The following is a 15,668-nucleotide window of genomic DNA, read 5'->3' as shown; positions in this document are numbered from 1 at the left end:
AGAAGTTGTTTTGAGAGCTTCAGAGGGCAGTGCTGCATGTTTAGATTCTACACATACGCACAGCTGTGTAATTCATTGAGTGAATTACACGCCTTCAGAATCCTATCGATAGTGAGTTTAAACATCTCCTCCTCGTTAGTATAGTGGTCAGTATCCCCGCCTGTCACGCGGGAGACCGGGGTTCAATTCCCCGACGGGGAGATACTTTTTTTCTGTTTAATTATTTTTCGAATCAATATTTATAACATAATAACTTTACATTACTGTCTAATAAAATGTTAGCAGTTTTCAAAAATATACCTTCAAATAAATATTACTGAACGAACGAGACATATACAGTATTGTCGTAAAAAGAAAACAATACTCAACACTGGGGGCGCTGTTACCTTGACAGCCAAACGAACATCGATCTGATATAAAGTAAAAAAAAAAAAAAAACGTTTTGATTTGAACCAGAGACCTACAGGATGCCCATGTCTCTCCACTACAGTCCTCCGCTCTACCAACTGAGTTATCGTTGGCAGGTCTGTAACACAGGACGGCCAGACTGTATGTATTGTTGTATTATACAACGCTGGGACATTTGAAATTAAAGCGAACAGCTTTTCCTCCATTATATTTTTTTTATTTCTTCCTCGGAAAGGAACCTCCTACTTTTCCCTGAGTGGCTGTTGGTGGGTTACGTCACGACAGGCGTGGCGAAAATTGAAAATACTTTATCTCTTGCGCGTCACTCTGCCGCTGCGCGTAACCGCCTTCATTGAAAACCATAGCTTTTGCCGCGCGATAGTGCGGCGCCGGTTCAGGTGTGAACGTCCCTTAACGCATTCAAATCAGCTTGTGGTACTTCTCGTTACAGACGCATGGGGGCGCAATTGACTGTTTCAATGCAGCCATTTTAAATGAATAATGTATTTAACAAACAACGGAATATAATTTCTATCGAAAAAAATACAATAAATTCATGAATATGAATGTTTCGGAAAATTGTACCCCAATTACCTTTAACCCGAGTAACACAGGCTCAGATTTGTGCTCACATGAAAAACCTTCCTAATATATGTGTTCTTTATGGATGCAAACTAAACAAAAGAACTTCGAAAACGTTTATCTAGATTTGATTTTACGGAAATTATATATATATGTGTGAGTAGAAATAAAATTAACATCCTAACCCAAAAGAGCATTTCCCCATACCACACAAAATAAATAAAAAAGTAATTTTAAGCTTTCGTTTGATGTTGTTGGTGGCTCTGAAAAGAGCCTTTATGTTCAAATGTAGCCGATGAAAATCCTTAACCTCCGAATCCGTACAGAGTGCGACCCTGGCGCTTCAGCGCATACACCACATCCATAGCGGTGACGGTCTTTCTCTTGGCGTGCTCAGTGTAGGTGACGGCATCCCGGATCACATTCTCCAGAAACACCTTCAACACCCCGCGGGTCTCTTCATAGATCAGCCCGGAGATTCGCTTCACTCCTCCGCGGCGAGCCAGGCGGCGGATAGCAGGCTTGGTGATGCCCTGGATGTTATCACGGAGCACTTTGCGATGACGCTTGGCGCCTCCTTTCCCGAGTCCTTTACCGCCTTTGCCTCTTCCAGACATCGTGTAGCTGTGTATTACAAAATTAACACAATACTTAATACTTGGGTTGAGGTTCTATTACATACGCACAGGCCGGACCTGATTGAAAAAGCAGCCAGCAAAGAAGAGCGCGCACACATCAGACCCGCCCACCACTGAGCCGTGTCTGTGAGCGCGGGTTAAGCACGAAACTGCTGACGCGCATTCACTGCACAGTGTCGCTGATTAACAACGCGAATGTGGACTTATTTATTGAATTGTTATTTTTTTTCAGTTGTTTTAAATACATGCATTACAAAGACAAAAGCAGCAGCTGGGCAGATTCATTAAACGCTTCAAAATAAGTTTAACTTTTTTTCTACATAATGATTACTTATTTTCGTGTGTATCGTAGTTGTATTTGTGCAGAGGCGAAACCTTGTTTATACACACACAGAGTACATTACGAAACTGACAACTTATTTTTGGTTCTCACAAAAAGACAGAGGTAAACCTCGGCTTGTTTACAAGCACTGATGTACGGGTTCGGGTAGCGATTGCGCTCCCACCACCTTTATTTCCAAGAAGGTCTGGATGTGGGAGAGGGTGGCGGTTCAATAACTCAGACAAGAGAGTACATTCAACAATAACTTTTATTGAACTCAGATTCATAATAATACACAAATACGGAATGGCACTACAAACACGGTACATCACAATATCCTCTAAAAACATAACATACACCAAGCTTTAAAATCCCTTTATACAAGGAGTATAATGTACCAGGCACATAGTTTCACCAATTATAGGAGGATAGAAATACAGAACACGTGTATATCAAATGCTAGTGTAGAGGGTTATGGGCGTCCTAATAAATCTACTAGATATAAACACACATGACCACCGCAAACAAGCATAAAGGATCAAATACATAAAAGAACCAAACACAAGATTCTCCGTGCAATCAACTGTATAAATACAACGATAAGTCATTGAAACCAATAATAATAAATGCTAATATGAAATCCCCAGGGTGTCAGCTTCAATAATTCTCCCATAATTCTCTGTGTAAAATAAGTGGCTCCTATTTTCCGTTATGAATGCCATTTTATCTAATCTTCTTTCGTGGTCCTTCTTTCTTTTTTCATGTAAAAAAAGTCCCTTGGGTCGACCTTTTAGGATTTTGAATGCTTGAAACAGATCGCCGTGTAGTCTTCTTTGTTCAAGACGGTATAGATTCAATTATTTTAGCCTGTCTGCATATGATATGCCTTTTAAACCAATTTAATAAATACGCCACCACTAAAATATTTAAAATACTCAGAGAATGCTGTGGTAAAGCCAGGGTAATTAAATTATTGCAACAAGCGTGAGTCAGGGATAAAGAGAAATAAAACAATCCAATAAAGTAATTCTCCCAATCGATTACAATGGGATGTTCCGGCAGTGCGTGCTGCAGTGTGTTAACCGCGCCTCACATGAAGGTGATTAATTGTCCAGTTTTACAAACCTCACGCTTCGAACTTATTAAGTTGTGTTTGACTAGCCTTCTCGTTCGTGAAACGAATCGTACAGTTACTTTAAACCTTAAATTCGTCATGGTATATAAATAAAATATAGCGAAGTACTGAGCGAGCAGTTTGGTTTCGCTGGAGGATAGTGCAGCTTTGGTCACCTCAATTAAAAATGCAGTAAAGTTCCTGGTTAAAGAATACGTTATATTGTAAACACAACCCTTCTCTTTTGATCCGCTCGGTTGTATGTGTATATTTGTTCCTACTTCACTGTCAAATTGTATATTTTGTGCGGGTAGAAAACACAAGACAGGACGCTTTCATAATGAGCGGGTTGCCTGCGAGTTAGTTGAGTCTACACGGTTCTCATCATGCCAATAACTTCCGCTCTCCGCCTTTCTGTTCACATTCTCTGACACACACAAGGTCAGTGTTGCGCGTCTGTATTATTGATAGTTTTCTTTGTGTTCAACACTCTTAGAAATGGCAGAAACTGCTCCAGCACCAGCCGCCCCTGCTCCGGCTAAAGCTCCCAAGAAGAAGACCGCGGCAAAGCCCAAGAAATCGGGTCCCAGCGTGTCGGAGCTGATCGTCAAGGCTGTGTCTGCCTCCAAGGAGCGCAGCGGGCTGTCCGTGGCGGCGCTCAAGAAGATCCTGCAGGCCGGCGGCTACGATGTGGAGAAGAACAACTCCCTCGTCAATAGAGCCCTCAAGAGCCTGGTGACCAAGGAGACCCTGCTACAGACCAAGGGCACCGGCGCCTCGGGCTCCTTCAAGCTCAACAAAAAGGCGGCGGAAGCAAAGGAGAAGGCGGCCAAGAAGAAGGCAGCTCCCAAGAAACCAGCGGCAAAGAAAGCGGTTGTCAAGAAAACAACGAAAAACGTTTCGGCAAAGAAAGCAGCGACACCCAAGAAGACTCCTACGAAAGCGAAGAAACCGAAAGCTGTAAAGAAGGCGCCCAAGAGCCCGAAGAAAGCGGCTGCCAAGCCTAAAAAGGTCGTAAAGAAGAGCCCGAAGAAAGCGAAGGCAGCGCCTAAACCTAAAAAGGTGACCAAGGCAGCTAAACCCGCAGCGAAGAAGGCGGCTCCTAAAAAGAAGTGAGCAGTTAAAGCGACGATGTAACAATGAACCCAAAGGCTCTTTTCAGAGCCAACACATCTTTCTAAAGAGAGCAGATTGTCCTTATATACATAATAAACGTGACACTCCTGCGATGTTTTAGCACGCGGTTTAATAGTGTAATATTAGAGTAGACCAATCGCTACCTGATTAAGCGTAATCACGATGAAATTGTTATGAATGTTAACGTGGACCGCTTTAATGTATTGCATTGTATGTAAAAATAATGTGATATCTTGTAACAATTTTAAGTCGCCCTGGATAACGGCGTCTGCAAAGAAATAATGATAATAATATATCTGATGTCAGATCCTTGTTTAAGTAGCCGCTCTTCTTATGTAAATATCAACCAACCAGTTTTTGATAGTTCTTAAGGAATAGAATGTTGGGGGAAAAAAAGCGAAACACTTTCATAATACATTGATAACATGTTACAATTGCGAAATGCAAAACCAATATGTAATTAATGTACACAGTAAAACTACATGTGTTTAAAGCTACTGGAATATAACACTTTCAGAGAAGTGGGTGGCTCTGAAAAGAGCCTTTGGTTTTCACTGTTTTAAGGGTTTTGCAGTTTAAGCGCGTTCTCCACGGATGCGGCGGGCCAGCTGGATGTCTTTGGGCATGATGGTGACTCTCTTGGCGTGAATGGCACACAGGTTGGTGTCCTCAAAGAGCCCGACCAGGTAAGCCTCGCTAGCCTCTTGCAGCGCCATCACAGCAGAGCTCTGGAAGCGCAGGTCGGTCTTGAAATCTTGAGCGATTTCTCTGACCAGCCGCTGGAAGGGCAGCTTGCGGATCAGCAGCTCGGTGGATTTCTGATAGCGGCGGATCTCCCTCAGAGCCACAGTCCCAGGTCTGTAGCGATGAGGTTTCTTCACGCCGCCGGTAGCTGGAGCGCTCTTTCGCGCAGCCTTGGTAGCGAGCTGCTTCCTGGGAGCCTTTCCACCAGTGGACTTACGAGCGGTCTGCTTGGTTCGTGCCATCTTCAAACTCTTGTACACAGTATGAAAAACTGTACAAAGTAATACACGCAGCCGATACCAGAGACTATATAGAGGAACTGAGCTGTCCTGATAGGCTGTGACACATTAGGGCGGGTTTATTTTCCTCATTGGTTATATTCCAGATTCTCAATGATTGATTAGAACATTTGAATTCTGCGCGCATTCTGTTAAGCAGTCATTGTTTCTGAGCTGTTGGCGCCTTTTTTTAATGAATGTAGTCATTCAGGAACATATTACTAATCCCCCGTATTAAGAAATACATTCCATTCAAACTAAGCAGGCTGTTTTTAAAACGAAAACGAAAAAACCCTCAATAATAGACAAGCAATACTTATTTATGGCGAGAGAAAATAGATAATAAACACACAGAAATAATCCAAACATGTACCCTTAACCCTAAATAAAAGAGCCCCATTAAAACATATATACAATCATACTTAATAAAAAAAAAAAAAAAATATCGTGATCGGCCACTTCTGGAACTTAGATCGAGTGTATATACCAGCAATAAAAACTAAAACACGAGGGGGTGCATTTCCAGATGGAAGCATATTTCAACGTAGCTCAATCAGACAAAGCAAACCTCTAAATTGATATTGTATCGTACTGTCTCCTTGTAAGGAACGTGGTGATTATGTGGGAATGTCAGCAACACGCGCTGTACACTGCGGCGGGTATGTGTTTGATGTAGCGATAAAGAGATACTGTAACGCTGTACTACTCCCAGAAAGTATTCATTGTTGCAATTCATGACTTGGTATTACTCGCACATGGACTGAACAGAAACAGATTAAATAATTACATTCGTCACCTGGAAGTGTATTTGAATGTAACTCTAAGGGAAACAAACTAAACCAGTACATTATTATCGTGTAGCAGTTTCCTGCTCAGGAACGTGGCATTGATGTGGGGAATATCAGCAACACTCGCTGTTGAAAAGCCTGTGTTTGATATCGTTCTGAACAGATACATGGTAACGCTGCACTACCACACACACACACACTATTAATTGCTGCAATTCTGACTGTTTAGTATTGTTCATACAAGAAACAGATTCGATGCGCTTTCATAGAAAAAGTGGGTGGCTCTTAAAAGAGCCTTTGGGGTTTTAGAAGATCTTAAAAGCGGCGTCCGAGTGATTTATTTCTTGGCTGGCTTCTCGGTTTTCTTGGGCAGCAGCACGGCCTGGATGTTGGGCAGCACTCCGCCCTGAGCGATGGTGACGCCTCCCATCAGCTTGTTGAGCTCCTCGTCGTTGCGGACAGCGAGCTGCAGGTGACGCGGGATGATTCTGGTTTTCTTGTTGTCCCGGGCGGCGTTCCCGGCCAGTTCCAGGATTTCAGCAGTCAGGTACTCGAGCACAGCGGCCAGATAGACCGGGGCTCCAGCGCCGACACGCTGGGCATAGTTTCCCTTCCGCAGCAGCCTGTGGACACGGCCGACTGGGAACTGCAGTCCTGCCCTGGAGGAGCGAGTCTTTGCCTTAGCACGGGCTTTACCACCGGTCTTTCCTCTTCCAGACATCTTCACTGTAATTTAGAATAACAATAAATGCGCGTCTGCTCTCCTGCTCTTTTATACACAACGACTCATTCGTGATTGGACTAATTTGGTGCAAAACTTATTATAATGTTAAAGACGTCACAGTGGATGAGGGCGGGCAGAATTTTATTTGCCTGTCTCTGATTGGCTGTTTTCCCTGCCCGCTGTTTCTGGTTTGGCGCTGTTCTGCTGCTGTTTGTCTTTTGTTTTCGTCTTGGCGCCTCATTTTTAAATTGGAACACAGTGTAACAAAATGTGACCGTTTAGAAGTGTTTAATACCACACTGCCCCAGTCATGTTCGAGTTGAGTTATAATTCCTAGGTTTTAGTTTACAGTTTAGAGTTCTGTGCACTTCAGTTAACCAGAAAGCGGACATTGTTGACAGTCCGGTTTGTTTGCATTGTGTAATGGTATATATACCTGCAATGATATCAGTTTGCCCTTTGCTATAAATATCCTTGCTATAACGTCAGGTTGTCAGACATACACTAGTGTTTGATGGAAAAAGCTTACATTCTTATGTTTATAATAATAATAAAAACAATAAAAACAATAATAATAATAATAATAATAATAATAATAATAATAATAATAATAATAATAATATAATAATAATATAATAATAAAGCATTCAACTCAGCGTGTAGTACTCGTTATAGACACATGGGGGCACACTTGACTGTTTCAATGCACTTATAATGTACTTAAACAAACTACAGAGGATAATTTGTATCGAAAAAATGACAATAAATTAATAAATATGAATGCTTCGGAAAAATTGTACACCCTTTTAACTCTCTCCCTCCCTCTCTCTCTCTCTCTCTCTCTCTCTTCTCTGGCAGCAATTACAGCTGTGAGTCTTTTTGGGTAAGTCTCTACCAGCTTTGCACATCTGGATCCTGCAATTTTTGCCCATTCTTCTTGGCAAAATTCCTCAAGCTCTGTCAAGTTGGATGGGCACCGTTGGTGAACAGCAATTTTCAAGTCTTCCCACAGATTCTCAATTGGATTGAGGTCTGGGCTTTGACTGGGCTATTCTAAGACATTCAGGTTCTTGTTTTTATACCACTCCAGCTTTGACTGTGTGTTTAGGGTCATTGTCCTGCTGGAAGGTGAACCTCCGCCCCAGTCCCAGGTCTCTTGCAGACTGAAACAGGTTTTCTAGAATTTCCCTGTATTTGGCTCCATCCATCTTGCCCTCAATCTTGACCAGTTTCCCAGTCCCTGCAGATGAAAAGCATCCACATAACATGATGCTGCCACCACCATGCTTCACCGTGGGGATGGTGTTCTCAGGGTGATGAGCAGTGTTGGCTTTGCGCCACACATAGTGTTTTGCGCTAAGGCCAAAAAGTTCAATTTTGGTCTCATCAGACCAGAGAACCTTTTTCCACATGTTTGCTGTGTCTCCCACATGCCTTTTGGCAAAATCCAAATGGGATATGATAAGGGTTTTTTTCAGCCATGGCTTTCTTCTCGCCACTCTTCCATAAAGCCCTTTGTGGAGCGTCCGGGTTATAGTTGTCCTATTGACGGTTTCTCCCATCTCAGCTGTGGATCTCTTCAGCTTCTTCAGAGTTACCATTGGCCTCTTGATTGATTCTCTAACTAATGCCCTCCTTACCTGGTCACTGAGTTTGGTGGACGGCCTTCTCTAGGCAGAGTCGCGGTTGTGCCATATTCTTTCCATTTTTTAATAATGGATTTAACGGTGCTCCGGGGGATGTTCAAAGTTTGGGATATTATTTTATAACCCAACCCTGATTGGTGCTTCTCCAGAACATTATCCCGGACTTGTTTTGATAGCTTCTTGGTTTTCATGATGCTGTTTGTTTAGATATGCTCTCTAACAAACTCTGGGGCCTTCCACACAGGCGGACTCCATTCAACTAATTATGTGACTTCTGAAGGCAATTGGTTGCACCAGAGCTTATTTAGGGGTGTCACAGCAAAGGGGGTGAATACTTATGCAATCAAGACTTTTCAGTTTTTTATTTGTTAATAATTTTGAAAAATATGTAGATTTCTTTCCCCACTTCGACATTATGGACTATTTTGTGTAGATCAGTGACAAAAAATCCTAATTAAATCAAATTTAATTCCAAGTTGTAACACTACAAAATGTGGAAAAGTCCAAGGGGGGTGAATACTTATGCAAGGCACTGTGTGCGTGTGTGTGTGTGTGTGTGTCTGTGTGTGTGTATATATATTGCAATATTTTGGTTATTTGTACTTTGAAAAACTCACTTTAATCAAACTGTTTTATAAAGTACAAATAACCAAAATATTGCTTTTTATTTTTAGACCACCGTGCCTGTTTTAAGCTGAGTATCCTCTGGATGAGGTTCAGTAACACAGGTTCACATTGTGCTCACATGAAAAACATACCTACACATACCTATCTATGGTTTGAGTGAGATTATACAACGGCACGGAATAATACAGAAATAATTACATGTTGCCGGCAGGATTCGAACATTCGCGGGGAGATGCCAATGGATTCCAAGTCCATCACCTTAACCCAACAAGACTCAGGTCATGGAGGCCCGGTGTCCCTCCAGGTTTTGGTTCTAACCATACCCTGAATTAGTTAATCAGACCAATTAAGCTTCTAATAAGGTTCAATAAACTACTTTAGGGTGCAGTTGGAATAGAAACCTGCAGAGACACCGGCCCTCCAAAACCGACTTGTGCATCAATGCGTTAACCACTCGGCCACGACAAACAGCTATAGAACCCCACATGCAATCCCCACTTAACACTGCAGGGGACAAAGTCATTCCAGTGAACGTACTGCCACTTCTGCGATATCAGCAGGTTCTATAATTGTTGTGAAGCTGCAGCGTGTTTTTACCTAAGCCTGTTCAAGTTTCTATAACGATACCTCCTTACCCACTTCACACCAACATAATGAAATAATTAAACGAGCTTCTTAATACATTTGTATTTCATGGATGCAAAATAAACAAAAAAAAACTTCGAAAATGTGTATGTATATTTGATTGCAATCTAGATTTTACGTATATATATATATATATATATAAAAAATACAATTAACATTCTAACCCAATAGAGCATTTCCCCTTACTACACACAATTAATTGTAAAAGAATTTAAGCTTTTTATATATACTGTGGGTGGCTCTGAAAAGAGCCTTTGTGTTCAAATGTAGCCGATGAAAATCCTTAACCTCCGAATCCGTACAGAGTGCGACCCTGGCGCTTCAGCGCATACACCACATCCATAGCAGTGACGGTCTTTCTCTTGGCGTGCTCAGTGTAGGTGACGGCATCCCGGATCACATTCTCCAGAAACACCTTCAACACCCCGCGGGTCTCTTCATAGATCAGCCCGGAGATTCGCTTCACTCCTCCGCGGCGAGCCAGGCGGCGGATAGCAGGCTTGGTGATGCCCTGGATGTTATCACGGAGCACTTTGCGATGACGCTTGGCGCCTCCTTTCCCGAGTCCTTTACCGCCTTTGCCTCTTCCAGACATCGTGTAGCTGTGTATTACAAAATTAACACAATACTTGATACTTGGGTTGAGGTTCTATTACATACGCACAGGCCGGACCTGATTGAAAAAGCAGCCAGCAAAGAAGAGCGCGCTCACATCAGACCCGCCCACCACTGAGCCGTGTCTGTGAGCGCGGGTTAAGCACGAAACTGCTGACGCGCATTCACTGCACAGTGTCGCTGATTAACAACGCGAATGTGGACTTATTTATTGAATTGTTATTTTTTTTCAGTTGTTTTAAATACATGCATTACAAAGACAAAAGCAGCAGCTGGGCAGATTCATTAAACGCTTCAAAATAAGTTTAACTTTTTTTCTACATAATGATTACTTATTTTCGTGTGTATCGTAGTTGTATTTGTGCAGAGGCGAAACCTTGTTTATACACACACAGAGTACATTACGAAACTGACAACTTATTTTTGGTTCTCACAAAAAGACAGAGGTAAACCTCGGCTTGTTTACAAGCACTGATGTACGGGTTCGGGTAGCGATTGCGCTCCCACCGCCTTTATTTCCAGGAAGGTCTGGATGTGGGAGAGGGTGGCGGTTCAATAACTCAGACAAGAGAGTACATTCAACAATAACTTTTATTGAACTCATTTTAATAATAATGCACAAATACGAAATGGCACTACAAACACGGTACATCACAATATCCTCTAAAAGCATAGCATACACCAAGCTTTAAAATCCCTTTATCCAAGGAGTATAAAGTACCAGGCACATAGTTTCACCAATTATAGGAGGATAGAAATACAGAACACGTGTATATCAAATGCTAGTGTAGAGGGTTATGGGCGTCCTAATAAATCTACTAGATATAAACACACATGACCACCGCAAACAAGCATAAAGGATCAAATACATAAAAGAACCAAACACAAGATTCTCCGTGCAATCAACTGTATAAATACAACGATAAGTCATCGAAACCAATAATAATAAATGCTAATAAGAAATCCCCAGGGTGTCAGCTTCAATAATTCTCCTATAATTCTCTGTGTAAAATAAGTGGCTCCTATTTTCCGTTATGAATGCCCTTTTATCTAATCTCCTTTCGTGGTCCTTGTTTCTTTTTTCATGTAAAAAAAAGTCCCTTGGGTCGACCTTTTAGGATTTTGAATGCTTGAAACAGATCGCCGTGTAGTCTTCTTTGTTCAAGACTGCATAGATTCAATTATTTTAGCCTGTCTGCATATGATATGCCTTTTAAACCAATTTAATAAATACGCCACCACTAAAATATTTAAAATACTCAGAGAATGCTGTGGTGAAGCCAGGGTAATTAAATTATTTGAACAAGTGTGAGTCAGGGATGAAGAGAAATAAAACAATTCAATAAAGTAATTCTCCCGATCGATTACAATGGGATGTTCCGGCAGTGCGTGCTGCAGTGTGTTAACCGCGCCTCACATAAAGGTGATTAAATGTCCAGTTTTACGAACCTCACGCTTCGAACTTATTAAGTTGTGTTTGACTAGTCTTTTCGTTCGTGAAACGAATCGTACAGTTACTTTAAACCTTAAATTCGTCATGGTATATAAATAAAATATAGCGAAGTACTGAGCGAGCAGTTTGGTTTCGCTGGAGGATAGTGCAGCTTTGGTCACCTCAATTAAAAATGCAGTAAAGTTCCTGGTTAAAGAATACGTTATATTGTAAACACAACCTTTCTCTTTTGATCCGCTCGGTTGTATGTGTATATTTGTTCCTATTTGACTGTCAAATTGTATATTTTGTGCGGGTAGAAAACACAAGACAGGACGATTTCATAATGAGAGGGTTGCCTGTGAGTTAGTTGAGTCTACACGGTTCTCATCATGCCAATAACTTCCGCTCTCCGCCTTTCTGCTCACATTCTCTGACACACAGAAGGTCTGTGTTGCGCGTTTGTATTATTGATAGTTTTCTTTGTGTTCAAAACTCTTAGAAATGGCAGAAACTGCTCCAGCACCAGCCGCCCCTGCTCCGGCTAAAGCTCCCAAGAAGAAGACCGCGGCCAAGCCCAAGAAATCGGGTCCCAGCGTGTCGGAGCTCATCGTCAAGGCTGTGTCTGCCTCCAAGGAGCGCAGCGGGCTGTCCGTGGCGGCGCTCAAGAAGATCCTGCAGGCCGGCGGCTACGATGTGGAGAAGAACAACTCCCTCGTCAATAGAGCCCTCAAGAGCCTGGTGACCAAGGAGACCCTGCTACAGACCAAGGGCACCGGCGCCTCGGGCTCCTTCAAGCTCAATAAACAGGCGGCTGAAGCCAAGGAGAAGGCGGCCAAGAAGAAGGCAGCTCCCAAGAAACCAGCGGCAAAGAAAGCGGTTGTCAAGAAAACAACGAAAAAGGTTTCGGCAAAGAAAGCAGCGACACCCAAGAAGACTCCCACGAAAGCGAAGAAACCGAAAGCTGTAAAGAAGGCGCCCAAGAGCCCGAAAAAAGCGGCTGCCAAGCCTAAAAAGGTCGTAAAGAAGAGCCCGAAGAAAGCGAAGGCAGCGCCTAAACCTAAAAAGGTGACCAAGGCAGCTAAACCCGCAGCGAAGAAGGCGGCTCCTAAAAAGAAGTGAGCGGTTAAAGCAACGATGTAACAATGAACCCAAAGGCTCTTTTCAGAGCCAACACATCTTTCTAAAGAGAGCAGATTTTCCTTATATACATAATAAACGTGACACTCATTCGATGTTTTAGCACGCGGTTTAATAGTGTAATATTAGAGTAAACCATTCGCTACCTGATTATGCGTAATCACGATGAAATTGTTATGAATTAACGTGGACCGCTTTATTGTTTTGCATTGTGTGTAAAAATAATGTGATATCTTGTAACAATTGTAAGTCGACCTGGATAAGAGCGTCTGCTAAGAAATAAATAATAATAATATTAATAATAATATATCTGATGTCAGATCCTTGTTTTTGTTTAAGTAGCCGCTCTTCTTATGTAAATATCAACCAACCAGTATTTGATAGTTCTTAAGGAATAGAATGTTGGGGGAAAAAAGCGAAACACTTTCATAATACATTGATAACATGTTACAATTGCGAAATGCAAAACCAATACGCAACTAACGTACACAGTACAACTACATGTGTTTAAAGCTAATGGAATGTAACACTTTCAGAGAAGTGGGTGGCTCTGAAAAGAGCCTTTGGGTTTCACAGTTTTAAGGGTTTAGCAGTTTAAGCGCGTTCTCCACGGATGCGGCGGGCCAGCTGGATGTCTTTGGGCATGATGGTGACTCTCTTGGCGTGAATGGCACACAGGTTGGTGTCCTCAAAGAGCCCGACCAGGTAAGCCTCGCTAGCCTCTTGCAGCGCCATCACAGCGGAGCTCTGGAAGCGCAGGTCGGTCTTGAAATCCTGAGCGATTTCTCTGACCAGCCGCTGGAAGGGCAGTTTGCGGATCAGCAGCTCGGTGGATTTCTGATAGCGGCGGATCTCCCTCAGAGCCACAGTCCCAGGCCTGTAGCGGTGAGGTTTCTTCACGCCGCCGGTAGCGGGAGCGCTCTTTCGGGCAGCCTTGGTAGCGAGCTGCTTCCTGGGAGCCTTTCCACCGGTGGACTTACGAGCGGTCTGCTTGGTTCGTGCCATCTTCAAACTCTTGTACACAGTATGAAAAACTGTACAAAGTAATACACGCAGCCGACACCAGAGACTATATAGAGGAACTGAGCTGCTCTGATAGGCTGTGACACATTAGGGCGGGTTTATTTTCCTCATTGGTTATATTCCAGATTCTCAATGATTGATTGGAACATTTGAATTCTGCGCGCATTCTGTTAAGCAGTCATTGTTTCAGAGCTGTTGGCGCCTTTTTTAATAAATGTAGTCATTCAGGAGCATATTACTAATCCCCCGTATTAAGAAATACATTCCATTCAAACTAAGCAGGCTGTTTTTAAAACGAAAACGAAAAAACCCTCAATAATAGACAAGCAATACTTATTTATGGCGAGAGAAAATAGATAATAAACACACAGAAATAATCCAAACATGTACCCTTAACCCTAAAGAAAAGAGCCCCATTAAAACATATATACAATCATACTTAATAAAAAAATAAAAAAAAATATCCTGATCGGCCACTTCTGGAACTTAGATCGAGTGTATATACCAGCAATAAAAACTAAAACACGAGGGGGTGCATTTCAAACTGGAAGCATAATTCAACGTAGCTCGATCGGAGACAAAGCAAACCTCTAAATTGATATTGTATCGTACTGTCTCCTTGTAAGGAACGTGGTGATTATGTGGGAATGTCAGCAACACGCGCTGTACACTGCGGCGGGTATGTGTTTGATGTAGCGATAAAGAGATACTGTAACGCTGTACTACTCCCAGAAAGTATTCATTGTTGCAATTCATGACTTGGTATTACTCGCACATGGACTGAACAGAAACAGATTAAGTAATTACACTCGTCACCTGGAAGTGTATTTGAATGTAACTCTATGGGAAGCAAACTAAACCAGTACATTATTATTGTGTCGCAGTTTCCTGCTCAGGAACGTGGCATTGATGTGGGGAATATCAGCAACACTCGCTGTGGAAAAGCCTGTGTTTGATATCGTTCCGAACAGATACATGGTAACGCTGCACTACCACACACACACACACACACACACACTATTAATTGCTGCAATTCTGACTGTTTAGTATTGTTCATACAAGAAACAGATTCGATGCGCTTTCATAGAAAAAGTGGGTGGCTCTTAAAAGAGCCTTTGGGGTTTTAGAAGATCTTAAAAGCGGCGTCCGAGTGATTTACTTCTTGGCTGGCTTCTCTGTTTTCTTGGGCAGCAGCACGGCCTGGATGTTGGGCAGCACTCCGCCCTGAGCGATGGTGACGCCTCCCATCAGCTTGTTGAGCTCCTCGTCGTTGCGGACAGCGAGCTGCAGGTGACGCGGGATGATTCTGGTTTTCTTGTTGTCCCGGGCGGCGTTCCCGGCCAGTTCCAGGATTTCAGCAGTCAGGTACTCGAGCACAGCGGCCAGATAGACCGGGGCTCCAGCGCCGACACGCTGGGCATAGTTTCCCTTCCGCAGCAGCCTGTGGACACGGCCGACTGGGAACTGCAGCCCTGCCCTGGAGGAGCGAGTCTTTGCCTTAGCACGGGCTTTACCACCGGTCTTTCCTCTTCCAGACATCTTCACTGTAATTTAGAATAACAATAAGTGCTCGTCTGCTCTCCTGCTCTTTTATACACACCGACTCATTCGTGATTGGACTAAACGGTGCAAAACTTCTTATAATGTTATAGACGTCACAGTGGATGAGGGCGGGCAGAATTTTATTTGCCTGTCTCTGATTGGCTGTTTTCCCTGCCCGCTGTTTCTGGTTTGGCGCTGTTCTGCTGCTGTTTGTCTTTTGTTTCCTCTTGGCGCTCATTTTTAAATTGGAACACAGTGTAACA

General features: G+C 42.8%; 5 protein-coding genes and 1 non-coding gene across 6 annotated transcripts; 3 read left to right on the top strand and 3 right to left on the bottom strand.

Annotated features, from left to right (window-relative positions):
• Window positions 1-129: 129 nt before the first annotated feature.
• Window positions 130-201, top strand: trnad-guc (transfer RNA aspartic acid (anticodon GUC)). The gene has a single exon. It is a non-coding gene; the product is annotated as a tRNA-Asp (tRNA).
• A 3,275-nt stretch (window positions 202-3,476) lies between these two features.
• LOC117398913 (histone H1-like) lies at window positions 3,477-4,494 on the top strand. The gene has a single exon (XM_033998016.3). The coding sequence runs from the start codon at window positions 3,563-3,565 to the stop codon at window positions 4,178-4,180; it is 618 nt and encodes a 205-aa protein (XP_033853907.2). The 5' UTR covers window positions 3,477-3,562; the 3' UTR covers window positions 4,181-4,494.
• Window positions 4,495-4,727: 233 nt separating this feature from the next.
• On the bottom strand, window positions 4,728-5,236 carry LOC117398899 (histone H3). Its single transcript, XM_059012437.1, has one exon. The coding sequence runs from the start codon at window positions 5,185-5,187 to the stop codon at window positions 4,777-4,779; it is 411 nt and encodes a 136-aa protein (XP_058868420.1). The 5' UTR covers window positions 5,188-5,236; the 3' UTR covers window positions 4,728-4,776.
• Window positions 5,237-6,288: 1,052 nt separating this feature from the next.
• Window positions 6,289-15,417, bottom strand: LOC117398936 (uncharacterized). The gene is made up of 4 exons (XM_059012225.1): window positions 15,021-15,417; window positions 13,633-13,874; window positions 12,227-12,389; window positions 6,289-6,743 (listed from the first exon to the last, which is right to left on the bottom strand). Exons 1-4 carry the CDS (start codon window positions 15,400-15,402, stop codon window positions 6,349-6,351), a joined length of 1,182 nt encoding a protein of 393 aa, XP_058868208.1. The 5' UTR covers window positions 15,403-15,417; the 3' UTR covers window positions 6,289-6,348.
• LOC117398914 (histone H1-like) lies at window positions 11,636-13,147 on the top strand. The gene is made up of 2 exons (XM_033998017.3): window positions 11,636-11,691; window positions 12,203-13,147. Exons 1-2 carry the CDS (start codon window positions 11,643-11,645, stop codon window positions 12,820-12,822), a joined length of 669 nt encoding a protein of 222 aa, XP_033853908.3. The 5' UTR covers window positions 11,636-11,642; the 3' UTR covers window positions 12,823-13,147.
• LOC117398952 (histone H3) lies at window positions 13,384-13,897 on the bottom strand. The gene has a single exon (XM_034914500.2). The coding sequence runs from the start codon at window positions 13,843-13,845 to the stop codon at window positions 13,435-13,437; it is 411 nt and encodes a 136-aa protein (XP_034770391.2). The 5' UTR covers window positions 13,846-13,897; the 3' UTR covers window positions 13,384-13,434.
• Window positions 15,418-15,668: the final 251 nt, after the last annotated feature.

The sequence above is a fragment of the Acipenser ruthenus genome, chromosome 44, assembly GCF_902713425.1.
Source record: "Acipenser ruthenus chromosome 44, fAciRut3.2 maternal haplotype, whole genome shotgun sequence".
NCBI classification, from domain to species: domain Eukaryota; kingdom Metazoa; phylum Chordata; class Actinopteri; order Acipenseriformes; family Acipenseridae; genus Acipenser; species Acipenser ruthenus.
This window is presented reverse-complemented; position numbering and strand designations above follow the sequence as displayed.